The 19,617-nt window shown below is 40.6% G+C and overlaps 1 protein-coding gene across 1 annotated transcript; it reads right to left on the bottom strand.

Annotated features, from left to right (window-relative positions):
* Positions 1–1,549: 1,549 nt before the first annotated feature.
* On the bottom strand, positions 1,550–17,397 carry LOC134188056 (uncharacterized). The gene is made up of 14 exons (XM_062656238.1): positions 17,076–17,397; positions 16,937–16,969; positions 16,771–16,853; positions 10,661–10,731; positions 9,649–9,844; positions 9,481–9,593; positions 7,413–7,548; positions 4,998–5,305; positions 3,619–4,666; positions 3,400–3,549; positions 2,873–3,328; positions 2,733–2,771; positions 2,245–2,299; positions 1,550–2,029 (listed from the first exon to the last, which is right to left on the bottom strand). Exons 1-14 carry the CDS (start codon positions 17,375–17,377, stop codon positions 1,705–1,707), a joined length of 3,315 nt encoding a protein of 1,104 aa, XP_062512222.1. The 5' UTR covers positions 17,378–17,397; the 3' UTR covers positions 1,550–1,704.
* Positions 17,398–19,617: the final 2,220 nt, after the last annotated feature.

The following is a 19,617-nucleotide window of genomic DNA, read 5'->3' as shown; positions in this document are numbered from 1 at the left end:
CGATTGTTATAGCTTTTAAATTTTTTGAGTTTGTGAATTTTTATTTTGTTAAATTTGCAATTGTGTTATAGTTATTTTTCATAGAGAAAACTGTTGCATGTGATCAATTAACTGGTAATTAAATTAAAAGTACAGGATCAGTTTGCTTTAAAAATACAGACGCATGTGTTAGGTAGCTATCGTTAATTGTATCCAGAGACACAGACAGTGACAGACAGGCAGACAAGCAGACAGATGAACAGACAAGCAGGCAGGCAGGCAGACAGACAGACATGCAGACAAACAGACACAGACAGACAGACAGACAGACAGACGAATGAGAAAAATGATAAAATTGCAGAAATATGGAAAGGAAGTAGACATATTCGGAAATGACTCAAACTGTACACCTCTAGTGTTTGAACATTATGGGAGATGGGGTGAGCACGCCATCAAGTTTCTTCATCATCTGTCTGAGCTGTCTGTGGATGATACGGCTGCAAGCTAGAACAGCACAGAATTCAAGTCTCTCTGGTGTCGAGCTTTTTCTGTTGCTCTTCAGCAATGTAACGCCCGCGTGCTGTCAAGAAAACTGTGTAGACTTGCTAGAACTAGTAAATTAGATTTAGACTCTTATTACAAACAATTGGTAGTTCATTAATTAATGGCTTTTCTGTTAGGACAATAGTCAGCTTGTACTAGCAGTTGCAATAAGCAAATATATGTATTCCCATGCAACATCTCTGAATTAAGCTAGTTTTTGTTGAACAGGGTCATCTATGTCCCTTTACTTTACTTAATTTGCATGTTGTTAGCAGTTGGAGAATGTGAACTGTACTTAGCCTTTGCTTGCTATTGTATCTAACTTCATTTATGAAAACATACTACCATTACCAGACAGACAGACAGACTAACAGACAGACAGACAGACTAACAGACAGACAGACAGACAGACAGACAGACAGACAGACAGACTGTGTAATTGTAATTGTAGTTGTGACACTTGTTGTTCATTAGCAGTTACTTTAGTTTCACCTGTATTAGCTTTGATGTATAAAAATATATGAAAATTTGACAGACAGACAGACAGACAGACAGACAGACTGTGTAATTGTAATTGTAGTTGTGACACTTGTTGTTCATTAGCAGTTACTTTAGTTTCACCTGTATTAGCTTTGATGTATAAAAATATATGAAAATTTGACAGACAGACAGACAGACAGACAAACAGGCAGGCAAACAGACATGCAGACAGAGAGAGAGCTAGACAGGCAGACAGGCAGCTGGACAGACAGACAGGCAGCTGGACAGACAGACAGACACACAAACAGACAGACAGACAGGTATACACATAAAAGACAGAAACACTGTACCAATCAATACCTTTGATCAGTTTGCAACATTTGAGTCAAAAATAACAAACTAATGTTAACACATCACTTGCAGCTAAATAAACCACTGCAATAAATTTTCAGTTAATAGGTATGCAGCTATTAAGTTGACGTACTGACGTAGACAATTAATGCACTACAGAGATCTCAGCTACCGGCATAATGCTCTCAACAAAAGCTCTCATCTATAAATCGAGCCAGCTCACTACAAGATAAGAATAAACAGAAAAATTTCCTAATCAACAATACTATAAGTCCATAGTAAAAAGCCAATAAGTATAAACACATGAAATAAAAACTAACTAAATTAGAAACACAGTAGTATGACTATATTTCATATCAGGTCATGTACTGTCTGTTCTAGTTTTCCTTTGAGTTCCCCCAGCCTCCCAATATTGTCCATCGCTTGTAACAGCTTCTCCAGACAAGCTTCCCTCCCTTCCCTGCCAATCCATATGTCTATAATGTTATGTACTGTTTCACTTGGAATGTCAGTCTTGGGCTTTGTTGTCAAGTCCTCTTCAGTGACTCCTAGATAGGCTCCTAATGCTGAAGGTCTGTGACCAGCCAATAGGCAAACCTCCTGGTAGACAGCAACCGGAATGTCAGAAAAGCCCTTGTAAAAACTACCAGGTTGACCACGTTTAGCGCAATTTCTCCTAAAATGTTAACAAATAAATAAATAAATACGTGTTTTTTGTTTGTTTGTGTACGTGGTGTGTGTGTGTGTGTGTGTGTGTGTGTGTGTGTGTGTGTGTGTGTGTGTGGGTGTGTGTGTGTGTGTGTGTGTGTGTGTGTGTGTGTGTGTGTGTGGGTGTGTGTGTGTGGGGGTGTGTGTGCGTGAGTGAATGTAACTGCATATCTAAACACTCACAGTGTATCTGCAAGTTGAGACAACTCAAACTCAGAAGCCTTTTGTCGAGCTGTTGCTATAATAAAAATAATACAACTATAAATCACTTGGCTAAATGAGCTTGGTCGTTGTCAAATTGCAGCTTAAATATAATAATATCATCAAGAAAGGCAGCAATCACTCAATGGCCATGCATGTCTATAAATGTGTATTCAATTATTTCTACCCACATATAAAATGTATAGTATAAGACATGACAACAATCAAGAAATAATCCAACTCCATGCCAAGTAAAATCAACTCTTATATAAACGTCAATGGACCAGGCAAACACACAGAAACAGTACAACTAATCCAAAATGTCAAGACAAATGACAATATCCTAAAACACATGCATGCTGTACTTGTACTCTGTGCATGTAACCAACACATTATCCAATGGTTGTGTTCACGTCAATGATACTAGGTACTATAAGTACAATAAATAGCTCAGTAATACATGCATATACCTTTAAGATCAACCAGCTTGCTTATCATTGCACTCTCATCTACACACAAATACAAAAAAATTATAACACAACACAAAATGCACTGATCAAGTTGACTGTATGGTAAATAGAATGAAGTACCTAAACATTTAGCTGCTTACCACAAACTGGGCTATGAGGACAAGCAAGTGACTTGAGTGAACATTCAATGTAAGTCCTGTCACCACCAATTGTAGGATGACAACAGACCTCTACCAATGCATTTGCAGTTGCTTCATGTTTTCTTAGGCGCCTCCACTCTTCTATCATATGAGTAACTTTCACACAGTCTGGTTCATTCATAACGTCTTTCATAATCTTGTTTCTAACATTCTCAATTGAGTAGCCATCGCGTCGGAACATCAGCCAACCCAATAGCAATGACATCTTAGCCACACGTGCATACCCAGCAATAAATTCAATGTCACTGTCCAGAACAGGTCTTTCCAAGCTACAATATCTGCAACTTGCACTCAAGTCAGCTGATGCAGTAGATAAAGATCTACATCCTCCAGTGTCTCCATTGTGAGACAGATAAACACTGTTAGTTAATCCATGTTCAGTACGAGCAGGTAGCTCTACAAACAGACAAAACCATATCACAACTTGCAAGTTACAATACGTTTTGTAGCATGCATTTAATATGTACCTGTACTGGCAATGCCATTAGTCTCTTGTTCGTTGTTTGAAACAAATTCACCATGAGTACAATCATTTGTAGAATTTTCTTGAGTCTGTGATAGACTGGCATCCATTGGTGTCAGACCATGTACACCATTCCTTACAATTGCAGACCCTTCTACAAAGCAGTTAGAAACAACAGCTAGTTAACAAAAAGAAAACAGATACTACCTAAAAAATTGGTAACCTGGAACATTGTTTTGTTGACCAACAATTGGGATTGCAACTGAATGAGATGTTGATTGAACATTCGAAGGAGAAAGAATGCATCGAACACGATTCAATGTAAAAACAGGTGCAAAATGAAACACATCAATATTTGACATTCTATCTTTGGTAAAACCAAACGATGTGTTAAAATGTAACTGATCATCTACAACCCACTTTTGAATATCTTTATATGGAATGCTCTGTCTTAAGTCTGAATGTCCCATTGGTTTCCAACCATTGGCATTCAAAGGCATCTCAACAGTAATATGCAGATCTTCTCTTTCCTTGCAAGATATCAAAAGCAGTTTGCTACACCTCAATTCCAATGCAGGTCCAGGTAAGCAAACACTTTTAAATTCTTCAAAGTCTTTGGGTTGTCTTGGTGTAAGAAACAGCTCGACAACAAGCTGTTCAGGGTGTGGGGTTTTAAGTGTAAACAATAATGCCCACACTACAATATAAGACTTGCCTTCACAAAGCAGACCAAATCTACAGATATGAGGAGATTGAATATGGATAAAATCCTCCCAGAGAGTCATTGTCATGCCATTAGCCAAACCAGTCTCATTAACTGACGTGAACTGACAAAGAGGAGTGGCATAATTGTCTGTTGGTTTACCACCGCTGTACAGAACTGTAACCTTACTGCTGCTACCCTCAACAAACAGATTATGACGCATTAGTATCTCAATAGGCTTTTTAAACTCGAATCCATGTGGACTAATCTCCAGCATACTCGTCCCAAACATTGAGCTGTCCAGTCCAACCGATTCAGTAACATCGTAAAATCGAGCTTCAAGTTCTGTGTCACTTTGCAAAGCTGATGAAGGAATTACGACAAACTGCTCTCTTCTTGGGCCACATAGAAGAGCGCCTTGTGTTCCAATTGTTTGCTTGACCGATAATGTCTGAAGTAGCTTGATGTATTTCCCATATCCCAAGTCTAATTTAATTGATCTGACTTCATCTATTTCCATCTCGAATTTGGGGCCAATGAGAGTTGGAGATACCGAGTCATTTGAAGGCTAGTGAAAGCAGAAGATAAAACTCTAATTTCATCATCCATTAAAATACATGTCTGCTAATAACCTAACGACGTACTCTAAGTCTGGCAATAGTCAATGGTGTCTACTCATAAGTATTGTCAGCCATATTGTAGCAATAATAGTAGACTTACACTCTAATCTAGCCACTCTAGCTGATCAACCTAATAGATGCATACAATGTAAGTCTGCTGCAACTTAGTTCAGCTTCTTACATTGAGGTACGTTCAACAGTAAAAATATCTAATAATTACACTAGATGGCGCACTCATTGCTATTACTGCAAATTATTAACATTGATGTACACAGCTACCTTGCAGTACTGCTCCATGACCATAACAGCATCATTTCTGTTGGCTGACTTCAGTGCATCAATTAGGTGCTGAACTGTTGCTTCAGACCGTAACTTCTCATTGCACCACCGATTCAAGAGAGCCAGCGTGGAACTCTCTTCCGTATCCCGAAGAAGCAGCTCTTCATCAACTGAACCACCTACTAACTGTGAACAGAGAAAATCCCAGTCATCTGAACTTGCAGTTTGGTCTACCAGTTTGCACACTTCAACTATACACAAACTAGGAAGACTGCCGAGCAGATCTTCAACAGCAGTATCGATGGTCACTAAATACAGAATTGTATTTAATGCACTTTGACAAACAACAACAAAACAGGCAAACAAATGTACAGATAGAAATACTTTTTTGAAACAGTACATCTTTTAGACAGCAGCTTTTAGCCTTGCAAAGTGGTATTTTGACATATAACTTTCCTTTAGCTTTAGTATTGCATTAGATTTACTCTGTTCTAAATATGTTTGTCCTGTCTGTGTGGCTGTATGTGTCTATCCATCTGTTCTGTACATGATCACGACAAACAGCCAGACAAACAGACAGACAACCAGACAGACAGACAAACAGACAGGCAGAAAAACAGACGAATAAACAAACAGACTAACAGACAAACAGACTGACAGACTAATAGACTGATTTGACAGACACAGAGACACACACAAAACAGACAGACACATGAACTATTCTATTCTTCCAACATATGAGTGCTATAGGTATACATAGCTCCTGCATACTAAAGTCACTGTTAGAGCTATATTACCCATTGTTTTTCATTGCAACAGATACTAGATATAAAACACACAAAACTATTTTTTAGATCAGACATAAGAGGAAAAAACAATGATTTCACTTGGCAAGCGATGCAAATTCTCTCTCATCTAGAAGACCACAAAAGCATTAAATCCGTACTGTATATATAATTTCACTCTTGTCCACCAATCACCAATTAAGTTAATGAAAAACCAAGACCTTAATTAACAAACTTCAAATCATAATTGTTTCTGGCTACTTCCAGTAACCATGTTTCCCTCAAAACAAAATAAATCTAAAATCAACATACAGCCACATGTGACTTATCTGACATTCACTTATCGAACACACCGGTTATCCAACAGGTCAAGCTTGCCACGTCAGTGATGATATGACAAATAACGCATCCTGCATATTATATAAATTTACAATTAATCATGAAAAGTATAATTTTTATCTCTAGATCAATAAGACATTTGGTTCGTTTAAATTCACATCTACATTCAGTATACCTAATGTGGAAAAAATGCTGTATAATATGAACAATAGTTGAGTTCGTAACAGCTTCAGTTATCCAACAGATTCACTTATCCAACAGGGTCCATTCCCAGGGGGTCAGATAAGTGACACGAAATTGTATAGACAAACAAACTACTGTACTGTCTGTGAGCAAAGCTCTGTCACTGTGTCTTCACTAGATCCACGTTAAACTAGTTTAGCTTAAACGAGTTCATAAACTAAACCAGTTCAAGAAAGCAACTGTTTCCAATAGAGACTTGTGCATCCAGAAATGTGCGAAGTATTCAAACAAATTTGTATTGGAATGGTGCACTGCAGTATTCCTGGATCAACACTTGCTGCGACACATTGGCCTGCTCTGTCGCAAAGTCAGAGCAACAGTTGGTTGTCACTGAGACACCAAATTCAGCATCTAGATACATGCAGTAGTTGCTGATTTCTCCCCTTTATTTGATAACCAAGGCAAGGGCAATCCCATGCAGGCACACTACTGTCATGTGACAGGTAAACCTAAACTACTTGCTAAACCTATAGTACTACAAACCAGGTTTCCAAAAAGTAGGTTAGGTTTAGAATATATATATATATATACACACACACACAACTGGTTTAGTGCAGGTGGAAACAAGTCAATCCTTAATCAGTTTACTTGCTAAACTGGTCCAAGGACTACTGTCTATTCCTCTGTAAGTGTGAACTCGGAAGTGAGTAATGAAGTAGACGTCACACTAGGTGTGCTCATTAGAGCACTAACAGCTGCTCCAGTTGGACCTATGTTACACTAATTATGTTAAATGGCTCCAGTTGGTGATCAGTTGGTCTTACAAGATAATTGGATAATAACCATTGCTCTGTTTGGCTTCTTGATGTGCAAAAATATTATCCCTCCATTTCCTTTGTAGGACTTAGATAATATGATAAATAGAAATGCCAGACCTAGCAATTTCTATCCATAGGAGGTCATTGCAAAAGTCCAAAAAACAGTTGAGTTTGAAGATTTTTAAGTTCACACTTATGGGGAACAGACAGTAGTGGCAAGACAGCCTACATCGCTTAGATTCTAACAAATAGATACTAGACTAATCAAAACAACTGTAGATTACCCAAACCTTCATATATATATGATCTTTCAAATGTCTGCTCATCTGAGCAAACAGGAAAATTGGACTGCTCCAACTTCCTTTCATTTTGCTGAAGTGTTTCTGAAGTTTCAACACATGGTGTGTCAGCAACACTCAAATAACCCTTTCGAATCAAACAACAAACAGTCACCACTTCAATAACACTATAAATTACAGCCTACTGTATGTGTTCAGCTGACTAAAAGCTAGTTTGTATTATCACGTTCTCTTTGCGTCACTGGTTCTGCTATGCATGAATACCATTAAACTATACACCACGTACATGCTCAGCTGCTAGATACTGTTAGTAAACATGCATCACAACAAATAGCAACAAGTGCTCAAATAAAGCTAAAAAAGATTGCTGCAGTATCCGAAATACCACAACGTCAGTTCCAGTGTTCGGCAATCAGACTTTACCGGGTTAAGCTTGGTTCACAATATACAAAAGACCATACATCGCGTTGCGTCGTCTGATTCTGGAATAGGAACAAAGCTTGTTTACAATTTGCGGCCCCGTTTGACAAGACGCGACATGAGGTGTATTGTGAACCAGGCTTTAGTCGCCAAACCTTGTGTGAGACTCGTATGTATGAGTGTAACAGGATTAGAGGCCCTCTTAGCATGTCTGTATGAGTGTAACAGAATCACAGCTGTGTGTTGTAAAAAGCGTGATAACAAGTTTAGAGTGATATTTTGTGCCTATGGAGAGATCAGTTTCATAAACAGCAAGCACAAATGCATGGCAGGTGCTAGATAAACAGATGCTACTTAATTAATTGAATTGATCAGCCAATTAGGCAGGTTTGCCAGCCAACCTTACAAAAGTCTAACTCTTCCAGATCAAGCTACTCTCTAGCAGTATCATTCGAAAGGCCATCATGATGTGCTGATTCAGTTTAGATATCATAGTCAAGAAAGTGTTAGAGTACTAGGGCTGCCTATAGTAGTAGCCAAAGAACATCAGAGATATCTACCACAGAAAGCAATTTAGTGAAGGAATGCACCTGTGTCAATAGTAAACATTATCTTGCTTATAAACTCAGAAAAGGACTCCTTACACTCTACAAAGGCTCTCCTTTAGTGGACATGTACATAACTGTTGATAGTAAGTGCAATTCAATTAACAATGTTCAACTAACTACCTTATTTGTATCAAAACTGGCTGAAGTAGCCACTTTGTAATTAACCCTAGGCATAGCAAGGGTTACAGTAGTCGTCTCACCGGAAGTAGCGACTCAGACGAAAACGACCACGTAAACAGCTTTGGAATGTATAGTGCGTTCACTGGTACAGTGTAGCACTCATGTAATCTCAACATATGGTTGTTGGAGCTTGTCCGCCAGTCTAGGCAGAGTCACGCAAGACGTTCCAATTTTGATTACTGATCATAACTTTCGAGTGTACCTTCAAAGTCATAGTGAACAGAGAGTAGCCTATGACACAGCGCCCAAGTGATTTACAGTTTGATGATAAGACTGCCTGCCCTTTCTCAGCAACCTGTATAAACAAGTGTTTTGTGTGACTCGGGCCATCTGTATAAACAAGTATTGGGATGCTTGCCTCTAGTGACCTGCAGGTGGTGTTAATTAACTTGTGCATGCTTGCAAGTACAAAGTACATGTGCAGCAACTGTTTGACTGTTGATAACCTTAGGCATTGTTGCAATTGGAGTAGGTACACCTGTGCCTCGTTGTTGAGGCTAAAATCAATCGTTGGGTCTTCTGGGAACAGACGCCTCAGTAAGTTACCTGCTTTGCAGTGCGTTTGGAAGCAATTCTACTGTACAACCAAACTACCCGGAACAGGAAAGGGGTCAATTTCTCATCGCCTAGGGTTCACTGCTGTTAGTGCTCCCTTTCATTGATATAGTTTCTCATTGCCAGCCCCACCCCTTTCTTATCTAGGAAGCACTGCGCAAACGCACTGGCAACGTAACGCAATAAACATTGTATGGTCAGGACTCCGAGGACACCACAAATTTGGTGACTAAACATTTTAAGAACTTTCGAACACTGCAGTTCCATTCAAAAATTCAAAAAAATTAATAAATAACCTGAAGTCTCTGCTCTGTTGCAGCACTTTGTTTTCGTTGGTCATCAACAGTCTGTCGTAGTGCTTCCTTATCTGCTGTTGTTGTGTGAAACTGTAGTTGTTGTTCAGTCTGATCTGTAAAAACCTTGTTGCAAAAGCATCTTTTTTATTATTCAAATGTCTATCTCACTTTCTATCTGATGCATTTTCTTCAGAGTTTGTATACTAAACTCCAAAATTTGATTTTGCTGCAAAAGAGCTTCATTTGTCTTCCTTAGAGATTCTCCCAATTTCTCTAGATCTTTGATGTCTTTTCGCAACTCTACAACCTTTGCCTCCATACCTTTCCTCTGTGTTACAAAAGCAGATCTTGCTTCGACAGATGTCTAGAATGTAAAAGGGATGGCAAAAAGAAAACAATTACTGAATTAGTACCTAAAACTTGCACAGGTGATATACAGTCAACTACACTAATTGCACCCTTGTGACCATAACTCTTGGAACTATTCAAAGTTGCAAGTAGCCACAGTCACTTGATAAGTACTAACAACATACAGTTCGTGACAAAACTGCAATATCAGTAAACCATGTTACTGAATCTTCAGCTTCATGTTATAACTGGCAGCAAGATGACAACAAACCTATAAAAGCTAATAATTGCAAAACCTATAATTATAAACCTATAATTGCAACTAATTATGCTGCTATAAAATAGACTGAAAGAGTACAAGGCAAATGGTATAAATATTATAGTCAGCGTAGTTGACAGTACACATACCACCTGCAGCTGTTATAACAGTACAAAGTCAATATGTTTCAATACATATTTAGGAGCGACTCCAGTATCTCCCCAACCACCGCAGCACAGACTATACGTAACACCGCCTGCCGACTGCACCTTCCACTGACCGCTAGAAGCGAGTGCTACTGCCCCTATGAATTTGTCTCAACTGTTGGCAACACCAGCAAGGGTGGTACAGTATACTTCCAGCTGGGTGCTTCCGCCCCACCAGTCGCAACGCTCCCCCTCGCCCTAGAGCCTCCATTTAAACCAATCGGAACAGTCTGCAGAAGTTGTTGGAGTAGTAGGAGACGTTGTAGTAGTCACAAGACATCATGTGCAAAAGCAGGATACTGGAGTCACGCCCATATTTAAATGTATCCGATTTGGTATATGGTAAGCTACAGTTTTGTTCATTCACCTGGTAGTTGTGAAAAGTATGTACTTCTGATGGAAATCTCACGAGGTATGGTGACTCCATAAATGTAGAAACTACAATAAATTAACAAAATCACAAATGTCTACAAAATGACAATTATCTTCAAGATTATCCAGGGACGTAACCGCTGGTCTTGTTATATGGTCCGGTTTCAATTGGACCACTTTTTACTATTTGTACTTTCACCAACAGACCATTCCCGGCTTCTTCCAAAAATAGGGCATAGCTGATTGAATAAGTTATTATTTAATCATTCTGAGACAGCCATATAGCAAGTGCCTGCAGCCCCGCAGTCTGAACGCATGCAGTTTGTAGACATGTTCATTCCGGGTTTAGACTACCAGCTAGTAAGTGGAACCAAATGGTGCTGCTTCCGTCACCACCCTCTAATGCCTCATCCCCTATGAACTTTTGCTTCCTACAAGATCAACCCTTCTGGGAGTCTAAGAACAGTCTGCTGCATTGTACTCTGCACAGCCCCAATGCAAGGCTTCATACCTGGGCACCTTTTCACTACCACGTCGCTTAAGACGTTGTATTCTGTCACTATACTTTACTATGTAACACGACAAAATATCTTTTGTGTCTGTCTGCACATGTGTGTCTGTGTGTGCTTGCTAATTTTCAACCGAACCACTTCCACACTGTCGGCTCCGGCCCTGTTACCAAAACTGAAGAGTGAGAAATGCTATAAACAACCAATATTTCATCAAATCGCATTTTTTATGGATAAATCCAAATCCTATTAATAAACAGTGATGTGTTCTATGATCTCTTCTGCCATGTTGTAAGTCTTGTGCATGCAAAAACAAAAAAAAAGAATAACAGATATATAATCAACTAGACCACAAAAAATAGGTATTTGTATCGGAGAGATCGAAGTGGTCCAGAACCGGCACTCTATATACTACTCACACACACCACACACCACATACACACACACACACACACCCGCCCGCCCGTCCACCCACCCGCCCGCCTGCCCGCCCACACACACACACACACACACACACACACACACACACACACACACACACACACACACACACACACACAATACGGCTTTAGACGCATCCAGATGATTTATTGTGTAAACTGTCTACTAACTAAAAAGTGCATGTGTGTGTGTGTGTGTGTGTGTGTGTGTGTGTGTGTGTGTGTGTGTGTGTGCGTGCGTGCGTGCATGTGTGTGGCATCAAAAATGCCTAGTGTCACCAAAACTAAGCATGCAGACATAGTTATACATACCATCAGTAACGGACATTACAGTTTCCAATGAGATGTTTCCACTGAGTTCCTGATTGAGGAGTGTTTGCCATACATATAATAGATACCCAAGTTTTTGGAATCACATCACTGTGGCATCCGGGGGTTTCATAGGCGGTTTTCTTTGTTGTGTCTCTTGTGTTCAATTATATTTATTCTTACCAATCTTTGAGTCCTATGCTATAACTGGCACTGCGAACAGATGGCTTCGAAACCGGTTCTTGGATTCAAGGATTTTGAAAGACTTGCCAGGTCAATTGGTACGTTCAAGGAAGACGCGAGTCAGGATTCGTGTCGGCGTTTCAAGAGTTGGAATACAAATTCGTTCAAGTTCTACCTGGACTTAGCTGTTACAGATTACAATATCACGGAAGACACTCACAGAAGTTTATTTCTGAAAAGTCTAGACGAAGGTATACGTATGCGTCTGAAGAACGTGGTACTGCCAAGGGAAATCACAGACTTCAATGTCGAACAACTTATTGAGAAGACTCAGATGTTCTTCCAGCGTAAGTGCAATGCAATTGTAGAACGAGTGAAATTACATCGGCGAATTCAACGGGAAGAAGAGGCTGTACAGAAGTACGCCAAAGGATTGAAACGAATCGCAACGAATTGTTCATTCAAGGCAGGAGAATACGAAGACAGATTGAGAGACATTTTTGTGGCAGGGCTTAAAGATGACTCTACTCTACAAAAGATGTATGAGAAAGAAGACTTACTGATGCAAACATTGGATGAAGTGATTCTCCTAGCTAAGACGTTGGAAGGAGCAAGAGATAGTGTTATGGCAACACGCGAGGCAATGACAGAATCGCAAGGGAAAGTTTGTCATCTACAAGGAAGAAAATATGTGAAGGAAGGCAAACCTTACAATAAACGTCAGCAGGCCAGACGAGGGTTTGTCTGTTTTCAATGCGGAGAAGAAGGACACTACCAATGGGAATATACGAAGAAGACGGCAAAGAACCAAGAAAAATCATTGGGATTTAGGCGTGGCAAAGTTGCTAAACCAGAAGATGTAATTCAGAGAACAAAGAAGGTACAACAAGCTCGAAACTCCCAGATGGTAGATTTAGAAGAAAGCTGGTCTCAGGAGGATGAAGAATCAAGTTATTGCATTGACTCTGTCACAAAGAATGTTTACTGTGCAGAAACTGTTCGTGATACATTAAGGAAACTTGAAGTGAAGGTACGAGTGGATGACTGTTTCTTAACTTTTAGAGTTGACACAGGAACGGACGTTTCCTTGATGGATGAGATAGCGTGGAATACATTGGGACAGCCCAAATTGAGTAAGGAGAGGGAGCAGCTACGAAATGCTTCAGGTCAAATCATGAGATTTAAGGGCATGATGACAGGTCAGGTTAGATTTTGCAACAACCTTGCACCTATTCAATTCTACGTGAAACAAGGAACAGGCTCAAACCTGCTGGGAATGGTTTGGGTGAAAAAGGATGGGATGGCGACAGTGTGCATAGACTATCATAAAGCTATGGGAAACCATGGTGGTGTAATGTTGACAGAATCAAGTGAGATTGCAGCACCAGTGGAGAAACTATTACAGCAGTTCTCAGAATTATTTACAGATGAACTGGGTTGCTGCAGTGAGATTGTGGGCATCTCTGTGCAACCAGAGGCGGATTTGAAGGTTTGTCCATTCCGGCGACCTCCTATGCATCTTCGGGCACAGATCGAGAAGGAATTGGAAAGAAACGTGAAAAACGATGTATTAGAACCAGTTAACATCGCTCTATGTGCTTTTCCAACAGCGAACATTGTTAAACCGAACGGTGATATCAGGATATGCGGTGATTTTAAACCCCTCAATCGGATTATGGTAGTTGATCAATATCCAATCCCTATACCAGCAGAGATGTTTAGTTCCCTAGCTGGGGGTAAAATGTTCTCCAAGATTGATCTGAAGGATGCTTACAACCAGTTACGGGTGGACAAGGAAAGTCAAAAGTGGCTGCTGATTAACACGCACAAAGGACTGTTCAAATATAGACAATTACCGTTTGGAATCAGTTCAGCGCCTGCCATTTTCCAGAGAACAATAGCCAAAGTCTTGAAAGGCGTGAGAGGAATTTGCATCTATATGGATGATATTCTTATCTCAGGAAAAGATAAACAAGAACACATGCAGAATTTGTCCCAAGTATTTCAAAAGTTACAGCACCATGGTTTCCGTATTAGAAGAGACAAATGATCGTTCTGTCAACCATCTGTGCAATATTTGGGACATATGATTGACAGCTCAGGAATCAGAGTATCAAATGAAAGAGGTAAGGCAATACAATTGATGAAAGCACCTAAAGACCAGTCAGAGTTACGATCATTCTTAGGCATGGTTAATTATTTTGGAAAATTCTTTCCACATATGTCTAGCCATACTCCACCTCTAAATGAAATGCTGAAGAAGATACAAAATGGAACTGGTCATCAACGCAAGAAAGTACTTTTCAAAGAGTGAAACAAGAGTTAACATCTCTACCAATACTGGCAAAATATGATATGTCTCTTCCCGTGGGACTAGCCTGTGATGCAAGCGAAAAAGGCTTAGGAGTTGTTTGTTCCAAGTTACAGAAGGGAAAGAGCATCCAGTGGAGTACGCGTCACAGTTTTTGACAAAAGCTGAACAAAATTATTCTCAGATAGAATTGAAGGCGTTATCCATAATATTTGGGACTAGAAAATTTCAACATTTCCTACTGGGTAGAAAGTTTGTTCTCAGAACTGACCATCGACCATTACTGACAGTTTTTGATCCTACCAAACTGACAACTCCTACCCAAACAAGTGAGCGCCTTGCTCGCTGGGCACTCCAGTTATCACAGTATGACTATGAAATTCAATACCGGCGATCAGTTGAACATGGGATTGCAGACTGTCTATCCCGTCTCCCAGTTGGACATGACGAGGATTTTGAACAGACAAATGAATACGAAGATCAGTCAGAAAGATATATAGCCGCAATGGAATCTCAATTCATCAAAGATGGACCAATTCTTTTTGATCAACTACAAAGATATACAAAGCAGGATCGCACTCTTCAACAAGTTATGAAATACATCAATGACGGCTGGCCTTCAGCAGTTAAGACCAAAGCTCTTTTGGATTTTGTTGCATGCCAGCATCAGTTGTCAGTGTGTGACGGATGTATACTAAAACATGCAGAGATCCTAGAATAGTGGTTCCAAAGGCAATAACGGAGCAGTTACTATCAGAATTGCACAAACGACACGTTGGTATGGAGAGGGTGAAGAAACTTGCACGGAGGTTCATATGGTGGCCAGGTATCGACAGAGATATAAAGAGTATGGCCCAAAATTGTAAACATTGTGCTGTGCATGCTGATAGACCACCAGAAGTACCCTTACATCCATGGGAGTTTCCTGAGTGCCATTGAACAAGAATTCACATTGATTTTGCCGGACCATTTTGCAAAAAATGTGGTTTGTTGTGGTCGATGCGTTCTCAAAATGGCCTGAGGTAATACAGCTACCCGAGGGAGCAACTTCAGCGAGCCAAACCATTACTCAACTTCGTCACATCTTTGCAAGGTTTGGTATTCCAAAGCAAATCGTGTCAGATAATGGGCCACAATTCGTGTCGTCAGAATTCAGAACTTTCTGTAAGAAACAAGGTATTCGTCATACCTTATTACCTCCCTACCATCTCCAAAGCAACGGGCAAGCGGAACGTTTTGTTAAAACGTTGAAAGGAGCAATCAAGAAAGGCATGGAGAGTGGAAAGGCAAGTTTGGAAGAGGTAGTGACAGATTTTTTGTCAGTCTACAGAAATACCAGCCACAGTACTACAAATGTTTCTCCAGCAAAGCTCCTGATGAATAAGGATCTGCGATGTCAACTGGATTTACTAAAGCCACCACAAAAGTCCTCAGTGTTGACCAAGACTTTGAAGGAAACGGTGGAAAAGGCTCAAGCAAAACAAAAGAGAGGTCACGACTAAACAGCGAGTGAGAGAAATGCAATTAGACCATATGATATGGTGTTGGTAGGTCACGCAAAGATGCCAAAGTGGAGAAACACCAGAGTAGTACAAGTCTTGGGGAAGAGGTATTATACAGTACAGTATACAGACACGGGAGTAAGACAAAAGGTTCACATGGATCACTTGAGACTGCACCCATGGTCAAATCAACTACCAACCCAGCAGCTAGTACAAGATGAACCAGATCTAGAGCCTAGAGACGTCGCAGGTAGCAATAGAGACAACAAACGAGAGGATCAATTTAGCAGTGACACAGAGCCTGAGTCCTTAGACGATGGTACTGAAGACGAGTTGAGTGCGCCTGAAGTTGCCACAGGAGTAGAGCAGCCAAGAAGGAGTCAGCATACTACAAAGGCGATACCACCTACAAGATATGGAGAGTGAAGAGTGTAGAGAGGCTATAGAACTGATATAATCATAGTGCTGTAAATTTTGTGTTTTGCGTAGAAAGGAGGGAGATGATGTAGCATTCGGGGTTTCATAGGCGGGGCAGCTCAGTCATTTGGATAGCGGGCTAACGGATACATGTTTTCTTTGTTGTGTCCCGAGTTTAATTACATTTATTCTTACCAATCTTTGAGTCCTATGCTACAATCACTATTACGCACGTTCTATGATAATGAATGAATGACTCCTTTAGTACCTAATAAGCTGCTGGATGTAGCCACAGCTGATTGTTTGATGAGTTTTGACTTAGCTGTTACTCTGGCTACCAGCCTTGTCAGTAGAATAAGGTCTTTGTAGGTAGTACCCACGTTTATTTATATAATTAGTTCTAATATTGTTAGTATAGTAATCTTGCACCATACCTGGTGGAACGTGACTCCTGTGTCTGAAGAATTTTCTCTCGTACAATGAATCAGCATCATCATCATCACTAGATCCATGTGTTCTAAAATATTAGATATGTTTCACTTAGACTATATAATATGTATGTTGGCGTAAATATTCATGTATGTGTGCTTCATACCGTACCCGGAAAATCGACCGCTGAGTTGGTTTCGACCGCTGAGTTGAGGGTTTTCCGTAGTAAACGAAATACAAATACAAATACAAATAAACAGCATAACCCTAGTAACCATCGTCAGATTGCTCGCCATCGATCAAATCTAACCTTGGGTCATAATCTTCTCGGGGCCCTGGGCGGAGCAGCCTTTCTAGAGGACGTAGATCGTTTAAACTGTCATTAGCTTGTAGTAAAGCGTCACAGAACTTGTCGAACGATCCGACTCCTTGTTTTTGAAGAACATCTAAAAGTTTCGTAGCACTAGCCGTTTCTGAGCCATTTGACGCAATGAACTGTATTGTTTCCCGGTCAGGAAGAAGCCCGTCACGAAAAAGTCGACTAAGAAGATCGTTCTGAAGTGGTTTCAAGTTTTCAATTAGAGTGGTACGGATGGAATGACACTGCAACATCCGTTTCCACCTAGGGTCCACTGCTGTTCCCTCAGCAGCCATCGGTGTAGAAGAAAACGTTCGGACCGCGCCTGGTTCCTGACCTAGTGTGTGTACAGGCCTGAGATCGAATACGCATGCCTAGTTATATCTGGGGGCGTGTATTTCTAGGGTGAGCTGTACACATACGCCTAGTCAGTGAAACCGCGATTTACCATAAACTAATACTAGTTGTACGGCATCCGTAGGCGCCTCGCGTTTGTGAGTAACACGTCCGACGGAGTTTTCAGACCGTCTACTGAAACGCCGAGTCCTAGCTAGACAATACCGTACGTTTTTGTTGAAACCCTAGCTGTCATGGAAGTAACCATGCAAACTTCCTGGTAGTTTAGATTACGTCTAGAGGCCTGGTCTAGGTAGTCGTCGTTTTGCGATCGTGATCAAGACAATTGAAATGTACAGTCTAGGTATGCACTCAGTTCCGTTGTAACGACAGTGGTATGGTATTTACTGACATAGAAATTGATATCAGCAAACATTGACTATCAACAGTGTTAGATGCAGCACAGTGTAGTAAAGGATTGATTGCAGTATGGCACGTGTGAATAGTTGACTGTAGGTGGCATTCAACTCCTGAAGGTGTTTCTTGGTTGTCGTGTACACACAATCCCTAGCTACAATACAAAAGGATGGGGCGACGAAAGTTCATGAAGCGTTTTGCCGCGGTTTGGTCACTTGCACGAATCCTTCTTAGACTCATATGTAGTCGGACACGGAAACGATTTTTTAAGGTAGGTCCTATCATGAAACGTGGTCGTGGAGAGGAGAAATTTGAGATTTGTGTGTACACACACACACACACACACGCACGCACGCACGCACACACGCACACACGCACACACACACACACACACACACACACACACACACACACACACACACACAATACATTAGCCCCATAAGGGGGGATAAAACTTAAAAAGAAGCTTCTTAACTACAAGTTGTGCAAAGTCAGTGTTTCTTCTAAGGGTCTTAGGTCCAGAACCGATCATCAAGAGTTTTCTTGTCAGCACACTTGCATTGCAACATTGCAGTTGAATTGAAAACCGCCATCTCCATTGCATCAAGTTCTATGTTTGGACCAGTTTCAGAATCAGCCACAAGAATATCTGGGCGGTTGTTGGAATTCACATATCTGTCTCTAGATTCACATTTGTGTGGTAAGTGAAGTGAACTTGAACATTCTGACCATACAGACATATCATCGAGTCGTGAGTCCATACTGGCCCCATCAGTTTTACAAGTTATAAGATGAAACCATCTGCATCTTTGCCATGTATTTCTAATGGTCTTCCTCAATCACACTTGTTGATCCATTCTGGATAATTTACAAGAAGGCCCAACCTCATCGAAGTAGCCAAAGTAAATTTACTAGGTGAAAGTGCAAACTTTTCAGAGGATGGTGTTGCACTGAGCCATGCTGCAGCTCCCTTACCTTATAAAGACAACAGCCTGTCTGTCTGTCTGTCTGCTGTCTGTCTGTTTGTCTGTGTGTCTGTCAATACATATATTTGCATATTGCAACTGCTAGTACAAGCTAAATATTGTCCATCACCGCAAAGCAATTAATGAACTACCAAATGTTTGTCTGTCTGTCTGTCTGTCTGTCTGTCTGTCTGTCAAATTTTCATATATTTTTATACATCAAAGCTAATACAGGTGAAACTAAAGTAACAGCTAATGAACAGCAAGTGTCACAACTACAATTACAATTACACAAATAACAATTAGCATTAAAAAGCTCCCCTATGGAGTCTACAAACCGAAATTTAGTTTACTGAATTGAAAGTTGAACAACATCTAAACTCTGGTCAGTATTCTGTCCATATGTTACTCTGATCATCTTTCTAGCCAATACCGAGGCATTGCAATGCTGAAGTTGTACTGACAAGCGTCTTCTCCAATGTGTTTTAAAATCTGTCTGTCTGTCTGTCTGTCTGTCTGTCTGTCAATATGTCTGCCTGTCTGTCTGTCTGCCTGCCTGCCTGCCAGCCTGCCTAGCTGCCTGCCTAGCTGCCTGCCTGCCTGCCTGCCTGCCTGCCTGCCTGTCCGTCCATCCGTCCGTCTGTCTGCCAACCTCCCTGCCTGCCTGTCTGTTGATTCAGAACAATGTTTGTTGACACTGGCTGCAGGTGCAGTGCTCTGTCTTACCTCTGTCGTCGCTGGCCTGCCAGTTACTTCAACTGAGAAAAACCACAGCC

Source organism: Corticium candelabrum, chromosome 12, assembly GCF_963422355.1.
Source record: "Corticium candelabrum chromosome 12, ooCorCand1.1, whole genome shotgun sequence".
Taxonomy (NCBI): Eukaryota; Metazoa; Porifera; class Homoscleromorpha; order Homosclerophorida; family Plakinidae; genus Corticium; species Corticium candelabrum.
Note: the sequence above shows the minus strand (reverse complement) of the source record. Positions and strands in the feature narration are given on the sequence as shown.